Genomic DNA, 14,360 nt, shown 5'->3' with positions numbered 1-14,360 from the left:
TCCTGGTCATGATGGTGGCTTACCCGGCATGGATAGTATCCCCGGTCTTGATGGAATTCCTGGTGTTGATGGCGGGTTACCTGGTATGGATAGTATTCCCGGTCTTAATGGTAATTTACCTGATGCGAATAGCATCCCCGGTCTTGATGGTGGCTTGCCCGGTATGGATAACATTTCGGGTCTTGATGGTGGCTTGCCTGGTATGGATAACGTACCGGGTCTTGATGGCGACTTGCCCGGCATGGATAGCATTCCTGGTCTTAATGGCGGCTTGCCCGGTATAGATAGCATTCCCGGTCTCGATGGTAGCTTACCCGGCATGGATAGTATTCCCGGCCTCGAAGGCGGCTTACCCGGCATGGATAGTATTCCCGGCCTCGAAGGCGGCTTACCCGGCATGGATAGCATTCCCGGTCTTGATGGCGGCTTGCCCCGCATGGATAGCATTCCCGGTCTTGATGGCGGTTTACCCGGTATGGATAGTATTCCTGGCCTCAATGGTGGCTTACCAGGTATGGATAGCATTCCTGGCCTCGATGGCGGCTTACCAGGTACAGATAGCATTCCCGGTCTTGATGGTGGCTTGCCCGGTATGGATAGTATTCCGGGTCTTGACGGCAGCTTGCCCGGTGTGGATAGTATTCCTGGTCTTAATGGCGGCTTGCCCGGAATGGATAGCATTCCGGGTCTTGATGGCGGTTTGCCGGGCATGGATAGCATTCCCGGTCTCGATGGTGGCTTACCCGGCATGGATAGTATTCCCGGCCTCGATGGCGGTTTACCCGGCATGGATAGCATTCCCGGTCTTGATGGCCGCTTGCCCGGCATGGATAGCATTCCCGGTCTTGATGGCGGTTTACCCGGTATGGATAGCATTCCTGGCCTCGATGGCGGCTTACCAGGTACAGATAGCATTCCCGGTCTTGATGGTGGCTTACCCGGTATGGATAGCATTCCGGGTCTTGATGGCGGCTTGCCGGGCATTGATAGCATTCCCGGTCTTGAAGGTGGCTTACCCGGCATGGATAGTATTCCCGGCCTCGATGGAGGCTTACCAGGTATGAATAGCATTCCCGGTGTTGATGGCACCTTGCCCGGTACGGATAGCATTCCCGGTCTTAATGGCGGCTTGCCCGGTATGGATAGCATTCCGGGTCTTGATGGCGGATTGCCGGGCATGGATAGCATTCCTGGTCTTGATGGTGGCTTACCCGGCATGGATAGTATCCCCGGTCTTGATGGAGGCTTACCAGGCATGGATAGCATTCCCGGTCTTGATGGCGGTTTACCCGGTATGGATAGTATTCCTGGTCTCGGTGCTGGCTTACCACGGGTGGATAGTATTCCTGGTCACGATGGTGGCTTACCTGGTATGGATAGCATTCTCGGTCCTGATGGAGGCTTGCCTGGTAAGGAATGCATTAACGGTCTTGATGGTGGCTTACCCGGAATGGATGGCATTCCCGGACTTGGTGGCGGCTTGCCGGGTATGGATACCATTCCTGGACTTAATGGTGGAGAACGACATAATGATGATTCGGCAGGTGGTAACAGTAAACAAAATATTGGTGGTCACAAAGATTCTAGTAAAGAACCTAAAACAGGTTTCTTTGGCATGAAGTAAAATTGTAATTATAGTTAAATATTTATATAATCAATAAGTATAGTAATTTAAGCAAGTAATTTAAATTCATTGATTGTAAGGAGAAGGAAAGGTGATATACGTTTTAAATGAAATGTATAATTTTCTGTATAAATATATTTTATAAAGAAATAAAATTAACAGCAGAATAGTCAACAATTTGTTTTCATGTTTTATAGTTTTAGTAAATTTGTAACTATTGGTTGTACTTGCTTGTCTATATTTTCATATTTTTCTATAATCTTTTCTTCATTGAATCGGCGCAAAACTATTTTATCTACATTTTTATATTTTCTCTCAATATTTTCATAATTTTGTTCTATTCTATCAATCATTTCGTCAATATTATTCATTAGCTTTAATATAGCTTCCATATAAAACTTTGCATTATTGAGTAAAATCTCTTCTATTCCGTTTATGTTGAAGTTGTTGAATACTTGCCCCAACAGGATGCTTTTTGACAAAGTCTCTTGAGTTAATTTCGCGTTGTTTCTTTTTTCGAAATTTTTTCTTTTGCCTGTTGCGAAAAAAATGCTTCTTTGCATTCTTGGTGTTGCCAAGGGTGTCTTGTTCATTATTGTGCGCATTTATTAGATTATTATTATTATTCAATATATTTTTCGAATATTTGTAGTCAATGCTTGACATACTAGTTTCTTCTGAGTCATTTTGCAAACTCTCTTTGTCTTCTTTATAATTTTTATCTTTACCTTCATGTCCATTTGGACGCGTTTGCTCTTCATGATCGAAGTGTTTATAACGTTTATCGTTAATTTTTATACGGTCTATGCGATTTCGAAAATGTTTTTTCTTGAATTTATCATTACGAAATTTTGGATTGTTAATATTTTTTATATTAAAATTTTGATCTGACATATCCGGAAAATTTTCAGGAATTTGCGCATCTGAGGATCTTTCTGTTTGTTTGTTTTCTCTCTGTGTGCTCATTGTTACGTTTCGGTTCCCATCAGGTCCAGCTGGTGGTAAACTTGGATCATCTATAAATATACCTGTTCTGTTATTTCCTGATACCTTACTCGGGTAATCAGGATTGTATACATTGGTATATTTGGTGCTTGTCCAATTTAGATTATTAGGTATATCCGTTGTGTTGTTGATATTGCAACTACTAGTAGTATTTGTGATATAATTTGGTGGAAAATATTCGTTCTTGAAATCTGTAACTTCTTTAATAATATTGCTAGCAGTAGCATTTAAAGGATGGAGTATAGTATTAATATTAAGCTTGTCTTTTATTGAATCTGGTATTGGAATAATTTTACTTCTTTTCGTGTTTACGGCGTTTTCATTGTCACGTTTATTGGATGTGTCATCTTTTTTAGATGAGCTTTGTATAACATTTTCATCATAATTTTTATATATTTCTTCAGTATTTTTGAGAATTTTATAATGTTCCGTGACCAGATCACTGATTCCTAATTGTTCTCTTCCGATTTTCTAAAAAATTTGAAATTATGGTATTAATAAATAGATTCAATTAATTGCATCATAGTTAAACCTTAACAGTTTTTTAAAAGTCAACAAATCAATACATTTCGGAATAAAATTTTTTAGTTTTTCTTATTATTTTGGGATTTAGATTTATATAATGTATAATCAATTATGGTCTGAAATATAAATCGCATGTCATGATATAATAGATCACATATTATCAACCAAAAATGTTTTTTTTCGAGTTTGTGTCACTGAAAAGAGACTGATTTTGCTGAATTCAATTGCTGAATATATAGACATATTATTTAAATATGCTTAAAATATACAAAATAAAAGTCTGAGCAGATTAAAATTAAATTAAAGAAAATTGAGTTTGTTTGTCAATAATGGATCAAGTAAATCTATGTATATTAATATTTTTTAGCGACAAGTAGTGTCTAAATCATCATCTATTTTTTATTTTTATTAGTTAAGTTTTTATTTGTTAGTGAATTATGGAATATATATATATATATATATATATATATATATATATATATAAGCTGCTTCTATTTTTGCGTATATCGTTGTTTTCTGGTTTTCATATAAAAAACTCATAAAAACTATAACGTATTAGATATTGAATTAAACCAAGCTACGTGAATTTTGAGAATATCATTTATGATGTTCAGGAAAATTGCCTAGATACCTCAACTTATTTTTTTCTCGTTAATATTTTATAAATCATCAAAAATATTAATAAAATATATTTAGGAAGCTGTTTGGTTCTGACACTCCAGCATTTTATTAGGTAAATTACATGATATCTATGAACAATAATTATTTATGATAGTTTGTTATATTTATTTATTTTCAAATTTATATTTATATTATTAATATAAGACAGCTACCACACGCATTCAGAAATGCAACAATTTAGTTCATCCTCTAAGCAGGAGAAAAGGAAATCAATATAAGAAAATTAGAAGAAAATAATCATCATTCCAATTGATTATCACACAAGTTACCATCATAATCGTTTCTAAAACATCAAAACTAAAATCTAAAAATCAGATAATATAAAAATGATAAATAATCTAAAAATTAGATTATTTATCAACAACGAAGCATCATCATTTTTATAATTTTTATGATCTATTTTTATAGTGTTTTATGTGAGAGCAATTTGTTGATGTACAATAATTTTTTTAACTCATACTGTCTAAAAATGGTGTTTTATTATTATAAAAATAGTTACTAAATATTGGAAAAAATATTTTACTACTTACTAATCCGTGAACAGCAACTCTACAAAATATTGCAAATATAAATAATTGCTTAATCATGATCAATTTAAATACTTTTAGTAAAATTTCACTTGAACAAACTGCAGCTTAAAATCATACAAAAATATTAGACTGACGCGTTGTTTGCCTATGTTAATATAGTTAAATACTGAAAAGTTGCACGTAGTTGTTTAGTTATTATCTATTTCTGCCTAAAAGGTTGCATATGTGTACTTGGGTTTCAATATGGTTATCTGCATTCACTTGACATAATTTTGGTTTAGTGTATAATTTGCAAGGATTTTTGTGTTCTACTTTTTTAAGTGCTTTCGTATTTCTATCGATTATAAAAATGACAAGGTTAAAGCAATTATTCAAGTAATTACATCGTGAACTATATGTCATGTTTTGCTTAGATGTAGTTATTTTTTTCAAGTGCACTAATACGGAATCAATTTAAATTTGAGTTTTATTGCACTGATTTTTAAGGATATATGATCATAATTTAAAGTTAAACATTTTGATCGTTGGTATTATGGTTTTATAATTTAACTTTCCGTAGGGTACGTTATGGTAATCGCGAAAATGAAAATGAAAATTTTTAAATATTAATTTATGATTAAAGAGTCATCAATATTTAATTTATTTATTTTAATTTTACAATATTTAAATAATTCAAAAACATTCAGTTCGTATTGATTTTTCGATATTTTGTCTCTAAAACACTGCGCATCGGAATTGCTTTAAAAAAAGTTCAAAATTTTCAAAATATAAAAAACATTTCAAATTTTTTAAAACATTCAAATTAAAACTAAAGAAAATTCTCAGAAATTTAATGTTTTCAAAGTTCTCAAAAAATTAAATAAAAAAAGATTTTCGCTAAGGAAAGTTTCAGCAAATTGTCTTAAGGTACTACTACTTTCTTTATTATTTTATCGTTCTATGTCTATTTTAAGATATCTTTTTATTACTACTCTATTATTATCTTTTGTTATTACTGTATCTTTAACAGTAGTAGAGTCTGATGAAAATTTAATTTAATATGTGTAATTGTTTATTTGAGCTATTTTACTTTTAAATCCTTTTCTTTCTGTAAAATGCGCAATTTAATGAAATAGTATTTGATATTATTACTTGGTAAACTGATGTAAGGCTCATGAATTTATGTATATAATAAGTGCAATTACCATTTGCGACATTGATGTAATTATATTACCACATACCATCCTCCTCATTACATGTATATAAAGTGAAAATTTCATCATATAGGGAAAGTTGCTTTATTATATAACTAGGTAATAGAAAATTCATCTCAAACGCTAAAACACTGAGAATAGTTCGGATTGATGTTTAAATAATAAAATAAACTAGTTGAAAGTGGCATTTTGCCTCCTCCAATTGAATTTTCTCAAACACATTTAGATTATCTGTAATAATATTAATTATATTGTACAGACACGTGCTTGTGTCATTATTCCACATTTTAATAAATTGTCAATGTTTGACATATCACATGTCAAAAGCAACTTTTGACACAAATTTTGATGTTGTTATTCCAAACTTTGATAAGTTTTCAAAACTACTTGCTATAGGGCCATAATATTTCAGTATGTTCTATAAGGCCATGATATCTATCGCGAAAAAATTCGGCAATTTTTTTTTCAACATTTATTTGCAAGAAAATGGCTCGGTTAAACTAATTAGTATCATTCCCTACTAATATCTTTCGAATAGTTTTCGATTTTTTTTAAATTGATTCAGTATTGTAAGCTAAAACGTGGACGAAAAATTTTACACTTTACCCATACTTTTTCAAAATTTTGTCTTATTAGATTCAGAATAGCTTGAAACGTCGAGAAAACATAAAATGGGCAAATAGGATTTTTTGATAAAAACAAACTTCTCCTTCGGGAAGTTAATAAAGCAAAATATATTTTTATTCGTATCATTTTCTATATACTATTTTACAAATACTCTGTTATCTTATGTTATAACCTCCATTCTGATCAGGCATGAGAAAATTAGATGGTTTAGCATCTTATTAATTCTTTGCACTGTCTTCAGACATGTCTTCAACTTTACTTTTCAGAATTTGATTTACCACCTTGCATATCCAAACCCGATGAAATCATCTTGAATTCATTTAGATTTCCTTGACTAAAATCGAGTCCTACACCTGCTGCCGATGCTAAAGCTTTGGCACCTGAGGATTATTATTTGTAGGTGGATTAATTTATTCTGAGATTTATTAGTGATTATCAATATCTTATGTGCCACCAACAATTTTTTCGAATTGTGTAGAAAATGTGTGATCAATCTTTTTATCGCAATGCCATTAGTACGATGACAAAAACATAAGTGAAGCAAGTGTCAAATCTGATCGTGTTGGTCGTTAATTTTTTAATCAAATTTGACAATTAATACTTAAAGAATTTATTTTTAATTATATATTATTTTTAATTATATATTAAAGTTTTAATTCGCATAAGTCATACCTGTAGCAGGCATTTGAGCCAATGTGCTACCTCCAACATTGCCTATTTCGCCTGCATGATCAGCAGCTGCAAGTGCATTGTCTTGCTGTAATGCTCCGGCAGTTATCAAATGGGTAATAGCCACCATTGCAGCTGCAAATAAAAATTGTAATGCAACGAATACCGAACCAAAAATATCATATATATTATGATAATCACATACTATAAACTAAAGAACATACATATATTTATGTTATTTATAAACAGTTTTTATAATTATATAGTTCCTTATGAAATTCGAAATTATTTTAGAACAGAAAAAATATATTGGTAATTATTTTGGATTATCGACGGATGGTTTGAAAAAAAAAACATATATACACAGATATATATCGGGCGGATCGATTTGTAAGGTTAAAAAAGGGCACATAGGCACATATGATTTTCGGATACTAGGGATCAGAATCAGATACTTTGCCGAAGAAACCATATCTCTAAAATGAATTTTGAAGTCCCGTGCATTGATTTGAAGATTGAGTCAAATTTTGAAAAATCCTGTTTTGACCGACACTCCACTAACTTTGAAAGGTCGATTTACCCATGCCCATTGTTCACTTCCTTGGACCTTACCTTAAAGGTCTCCCATTCAAAAATTGGACCCGATTGCAGCACTCTAAATGGGCCAAAACGGAATTATCAAAATTCAACCCTTATTTTTGAGTCAATGCACGGGACATCACAATTTATTTTGAAGGTATGGTTTCTTCAGCAAAGTATCTTATTTTGATTTCTAGTATCCGAAAATCATATGTGCCTAAGCGACTTTATAATCGACCCGCACTAATATATATATATATATATATATATATATATATATCTTATATATAAAAATGGAGCTCTCGATAAAATGATTCGCTAAAACTCGAAAACGGCTAAACCGATTTGGCCGGTCTTAGTTCTTTCATAATAAAAGTATTTTACTCCGTTGGTATTTTGTAAAATACCTTTGAAATTAAAATAAGACATTAAACTTGTTTGTCACCTGGCCGTTACAAAATCCAGAATCCAAAAAGAATCTGAAAAACTTGAAACGTGATCAATAAGTCGAAAGACCAAAAAAGATTTGGATTGGATTATACCATGTTTTCTATAGAAAGTGTATAAAACTTCCAATTTGATTGTATAGACAAACTAATGGGGTTTATTGTTTTTATAATACCTCTTTGTATATAGCATTCAAATAACACATCTTTTATACACTTAAAGTATTCATATTTTTGATTCTCTAGGAATTGTTTAGAATATACCTTACTTAGCAAAACAACGTTTGCCGGGTCAGCTATAATATATGTATATATATATATATATATATATATATATATGTATATATATATATATATATATATATATATATATATATATATATATATTACAATTACCAATCCGCGTGAAGTCAATTACAATTACTAAATTATTTTTCATAAAATTTTGTTAGTGTGAGCACGTAGCCATTTTTTTTTCTCCTAAATTGAAACTATTTTGTTTTAAAATTTGATTGATCCGGTCGTGAGTCTAAAAACCTTTCATGTAATAATATAAAATTGTCATTTTTATTTATATATTTTTGTGTTATGAAAATTAATTTCGAACAAACAATTCGATCGACCGAACGTGTCAATCATATTTATTTTTACGTTTAGTAATTTTGAAATTAAATAGTTGTAGCAACAATCTGGGTGATCATAAATAACCGCGAATAAATAGAGCAATATGTTATTCCAAAATGAAAATTGCATACGTAAATAAAATTTTATGAAATTTTTTATTATTAAATAAACGATTAGTAAAATTGGCCCACCTTATTTAAGTAGTTCTTAATATTTAAATATCATGCTTTTAATAATACTGGAATTGTACAGTACCTACGCCTGAAGTGCTAGCACTTGTACCTTGACCCAACAGATCAGTGAAACCTTTGCTTGAACTTGGAATATTTTTTTCCAAAGACTGGCCTACCGGTACTATATCATTATATTGCTGAAAACAGACATTTTTAAATGTTATTTTTTGAAATACAGCAGGTTTTAGAAACAATTATCGATAAATATTTAAAAATACAAATATGTTTTTATTAAGTTACAGTCTGCCTATAAAATAAAAAATATAGTAATTTTGTAAATGACTTATAGGAAAGGTTACCCTGTAGTAAATTTTGTCGCTGTTTTTAAATTATTTTAAAATGACAAGTAGAAAAATATCAAAACTTGTATGTAACATTAGTTTACCCTTTATCATTTCCAGGGTTTTTTAGTAATCGTATCAACAGTAGGCAAAGAAGCATGAGTTTAGGTATGTAAATTCATTGCTACTACAGTTTTTAAGCAAGTTTTAGATGTTTAAAAATAATGGTAATTCTATTTTGTATATTTTCATACCCTCCGTTTCAATAATATCTTATTGAAACTATTTAATACTAAATGTGTATAAACTTATACATTTCTTTTGATTTATGTTGAGTCGATGAAGATTGATTCATACCTTAAAACTAATGGAAATGAACTTTATTTGAATTTAACAATTATTTTAATTTTATCTTCTTGTTGTTATTCTGTTTTAATTAATTGATAGTTTATAAATATTTTTTCTATAACGAAGCTAACGAATACAATCATCATTATTTCTATGATTTAGTAAAAATATGAATTTAATTACTTCAACTAATAACTAAAAAACGATTGATTGATTTATTTTCCAACAAACGCAATAGACTCAAAAGAGGATTAGTAACCACTGGTTCCGAGTTCGATTTCCGCCTTTACCAGTTTGATATCAAGCAATGTTATCAGATCTTCACTTGATATTATAGATACCAAAGAAGATATGAAAGGAATCAGAAAGGCGTTAACCAACCATTGGGTTGACTTCTAGAAACACTACATTCACAGAATTTATGTTATAACTGCTTAAGAACGTACCTATGAATGCATTTTGTTAGAATTTCCAGAAACAAAATTATTATAATTAATTATACATTATTAAACTGCAGTTATTTGTATGAATTTATGAATTTTATCAACCATCTGCACTAAATTACAAAATTTAACTTAAAGGTTTTAAATTTGTTCATTTTAGTTAGTATATATTATTATCGTCAATTATTAATTTATTGCAAATCGATAATTTTTACCCTTGAAATATTTAATTCTCCCTAATTAACAAATGTTACAACTATTAAGTTATAAAATTATAATACTCACATTAACTTGGCATTTAATAGATATAACAGACATGAATATGATTAAAATTATTTTATACATGTTTAGATTCACATCATTTTAAACCACATGTTACAAAAATAAATTCATAGAACGACAGAATACAAGTTTTTATATGATAATCAATTATTAAATATTTAAATAATAATCAAACAAAAATGTTTACAAAGATGTTGTATAGAGAATAACTATTGAATATTTGCAATTAATTGTACTAATAAATTTTGAAGCAAGTAATTATACGCAATTTAAAAAAAAATTCATAAATTCGCGAATTTTTTGCTATTAGGCATACTAACTATTTGAAGGAAAATTTGTTCGACTATGTTTAAAAAACTGAATTATTTTTTTTGTTATATATCTGTTATTGGTAATTGTCTACTGTTGTGGCTTTATACTTGTTTATGTGTTGTGGTAAGTGCTTGACTTAGATTCAAACAAGCGCTTCAAGCTATGGATTCAATCCCGCGCTTTCGACAACCTAATATCAAGCAGTAATATTATTTCTTCCACTAAAAAACAATTTGCTCATATTCTCAAGATTTATTAAATCAGTAATTACAATAACATTTATTCTGTGAGCTCTATAAAAGTGAGCTTTTCTTCATAGATGCGGTCTTAAATTAATGCAAAATTTTTGCAAAAAACCGTCCTGTGACAGTTGTAAAGATTTTTATGATAATTCTATTTTTTACTATGAAATTTTGTATATTAGAATAATATGTAAATGTTAAAACATTTGATACAACAATATTTAATTTCATAGTTTACTGAACTGAACTTTTATAATACTTCTTATTCTAATTATTGGTCTTATCTATATAAGACTTATTAATCTCTACTTTTCAGGGGTCTCCTTGTAGGGGTTTCATTCATATAACATAAGCAACTTGAATATAATCAATTACAATATTGTGTGTCCTGATAAATCTTTTTTGTAAAATAGAAATACCCACGCATTCATACTGTATTATTAAATTTAACTAAACTTATTACTTAATACTATCGATTCTTATTTTATAAATGTCGTTTATAACTATTTGTATCATTTGCATAATCAATGTAATCATCACCCAAAGTGTTATTTAAACCACTCATAGTATAGTTGCCTGGTAGTTCAGAGGTATTTTCACCTTGATTTATTAAATAATTTTGTGTAAAATTGTTGTTTGAATCATCAGTACTAAATTGTCCTCCAGCTGTTTTACCGCCTTGAAAATCTAGACCAGATGCTGATTGTTTTCCGAAATTCAACCAACCCTGACCAAAATCCAGGCCTGTATTTACCAAACCAGATAAAGCTTGTGCTCCTACAAATTTAAAATCTTTAGTTATTGTTTACTTGACCAAAAAAAGGTAAATAGACGGCGAAACAACAGAATGAATGTTTTTATATTTGCTAATTTTGTTTTTAATTGGTATATATTAAATTTACATACCATGAGCTGGCATTTGGGCCACAGTACTTCCCCAAGCATTACCAGTTGCACCAGTCTTTTTTCCGATAGCAACAGAATCTTCTTTTTGCATAGCTCCAGAAGTCATCGTTTTGCTGATGCCCATTATTGTTGCTAAAAAGATCATATAAATTAATTTTCATTATAATTATAATTATAATTATAATTATAATTATCATTTATAAATATTTTCGATAGTTTACTAAAACTTATTTAAATTCACTAAAAACCTTATTTTTACATTTTTACTTGATTCGAATGTTTTCAGGATTAACTGTTTACCCGCTTAAATGGTCTTTAAAGAAAATGATATTTTAACATAAAAGTTTAATATAATACACAATAGTCTTTTCATTCAAACATATGATTTTAATTATACTAAGGTTAATGAAGATGTCATGCACAATCTTTTTCATTTAGACATTGTTATTGTCTCAATTTAAACGAAATCTGATCCTTCTGTCGATGTTTATGACTGTTATACAACGAATATAACGAGTACTAATATAATACGTCTATAGCAATTTTTAGTCTCATATTATATTGATTTTATTTACTGATTTCAATTGACGTAACTAGTAGAACAATTCTTTTTTATTGTAATATATTTTTAACATCCCGAAGGAGAAGTTTATTGCCAATAAATTATATTTGATGAGACTTAATTTGCAGAAAATAGGGGGAAGTCCCGTAACGCCGTACGGCATCAAGCACCGGACACTCTATTTAACACGTATTATTTAAGCGAGTATTTTCATTTCAAAATACAAGTAAAGGGAGCATGGGGGGCACCCAGGTACAGGATCCCGCACCAAGCCTCGCCTGTGACGCACACGGCCACGGCGAGAGCAACCCTTTCACGTTTTAGGCGCAAAATAACGGCGTCATCTAAATATCAATAGAAGTAATTCTAGCATATTTATGCATTTACCTTTGAGTGGTATGCAGAGATAAAAGTTGTACTTGATTGTTATCCGTGAAATGGTAGAATATTATTAGATCTTTTAACCAATTTTAGTAGATGCCACCAAATGAACGAAAATGTCTGTCCGTTAGCCCTGGACACTAAGTCGTCCCTTAGTGCCAGACAGTAAATATATTGATATTTCTTGTTAGAATTTACGTAATTTATTTCCATTATTAAATTTTGTTCTGTATGGGTGCCAAGGGTCACTACGTATCCCCATTTTTCGTATTTCCTAGTCAAAGAATGAACAGTTTATGGTGAATGCACCAGCTGAGAGCATCGGTGTGGCCCAGCCAAAAAAGTGGGTGAATGGTGACTTTTTTTTGCAATATCTAAGAATATTCGTCAAAGACACAATCGCAGACATTCTAGAGTTTGGAGATGGCAACATACGTGTATGTGATCAATTCAGGTTATTTTGAAATGTCCGGTACTAGATGCCACAGTTTAAAATCATATTTTTCGATACCAAAGTTTAATTGATAGTATTAATTATATTTAGCAAAAATTGCGGTTTTCTTAATTTAGTTTGATTTCTTTGTTATCTAGCATAAATCATAATTTAATGAACATTTCATAAAATATTTTTTGATTTATTTATAAATAACCTTAGGTGTCCGCCACTACGTGTATGTTTGTATTTAAGCCGATTTTCGATCGTTTGTCCCCGTTTTCTGGAAAACAACTGTACCAATTTTAAAAATTCCCGTTTTTTTGTAATTAGCAGCAAAAGTGACAAGTTTTTTGTCCACCTTTTAACTCGCAATCAAGAATCAATTATAAAAATTCAAATTAGAAAAACAAAAATTCCGCGATTAGGTTTGAGAGACAATCGGCCAAGCTCTGTTTCATTGGAATTGGAAAAAAATGGTTCCTTTGTAATCTTCTTGGCCAAAGATTTGCTATCTCAAGATAATGGATTTGTGCATTCAGAAAGTTAAAAGTTCAAAGCAAAATACCACTTACATCTATTTACTACATTATATTACCTAGGCCTAAGGTTCCTGCTTTTGTACCATCACCTAGTAAGTCTGTCGCCCCTTTGCTGGCACTTGGAACATGTTCACCTAAGGAAGTGCCCACTGGTTGCAGATCATTGTATTCCTAAAATTTCGACCCATAATTCTTGTATTTTTCGTTTGATAACATTTTCATTCAACTGATTTATGATACAAATATTACATATTTGTATAGTAATGCAGAAACACATATATATTACATATTTTGTTATTAATATTTTATTATTTTACTATTAATAATTATAAAGAATTATATTTATATTATAGTGTAGCGAGATTTTTAGATTCAACTCCTCAACAAAGTAAAATAAATTTGTATCGACAAACTTCGACTTATCAAAAAACCTTAATTTTTATTTATCAAATCACTTACATTAACTTGGCCAGTAACGATTTGAGTCCAAGCAAACAGAAATAAAAATGTTCTATACATGTTTACCTCAACGTTATACAGATAATTTTGGTGAAATTTATATGTGAAGACTTTTATAGAGATTTTATTCAAATATTTAAATATTGTTCAAATAAAAGCTGTTTGAGGTGTTTTTTGTAATATCTGATTTGTCTGACTTGTTAAATATTTTCGAATTGAATTGTTTGAACACAGCTTGTATTTTGTATAATAATTTATTATTTTTTTTCAACTTCAATTTACTATATGTAATTCATTTTCATTTTAAATATGTTAATTATTTTTACAACCTTTCAGTTTATTTGATCTACTGAATAATCTTCACTGAATATTATAACCGTTTCGGTTAATTTAATTGGAATGGAATTGAATTGGAATGCTGATTGTTAGATTT

The 14,360-nt window shown here is 30.4% G+C and overlaps 3 protein-coding genes across 3 annotated transcripts in view; 1 reads left to right on the top strand and 2 right to left on the bottom strand.

Annotated features, from left to right (window-relative positions):
• Positions 1-14,360, top strand: part of LOC113371591 (acetylcholine receptor subunit alpha-like) — a 219,180-nt gene that overhangs the window by 15,878 nt on the left and 188,942 nt on the right. The window lies entirely within an intron of this gene.
• On the bottom strand, positions 7-1,179 carry LOC113371157 (collagen alpha-2(IV) chain-like). The gene has a single exon (XM_026611801.1). It carries the CDS (start codon positions 1,177-1,179, stop codon positions 7-9), a length of 1,173 nt encoding a protein of 390 aa, XP_026467586.1.
• Positions 2,030-13,987, bottom strand: LOC113371156 (GATA zinc finger domain-containing protein 14-like). Its single transcript, XM_026611800.1, has 8 exons — positions 13,928-13,987; positions 13,525-13,639; positions 11,551-11,682; positions 11,165-11,421; positions 8,759-8,873; positions 6,858-6,989; positions 6,445-6,565; positions 2,030-2,990 (listed from the first exon to the last, which is right to left on the bottom strand). Exons 1-8 carry the CDS (start codon positions 13,985-13,987, stop codon positions 2,030-2,032), a joined length of 1,893 nt encoding a protein of 630 aa, XP_026467585.1.

This window comes from Ctenocephalides felis, unplaced genomic scaffold, assembly GCF_003426905.1.
Source record: "Ctenocephalides felis isolate EL2017-DRISC unplaced genomic scaffold, ASM342690v1 CF-g0.4_SCAFFOLD_01492, whole genome shotgun sequence".
Lineage (NCBI taxonomy): Eukaryota > Metazoa > Arthropoda > Insecta > Siphonaptera > Pulicidae > Ctenocephalides > Ctenocephalides felis.
This window is presented reverse-complemented; position numbering and strand designations above follow the sequence as displayed.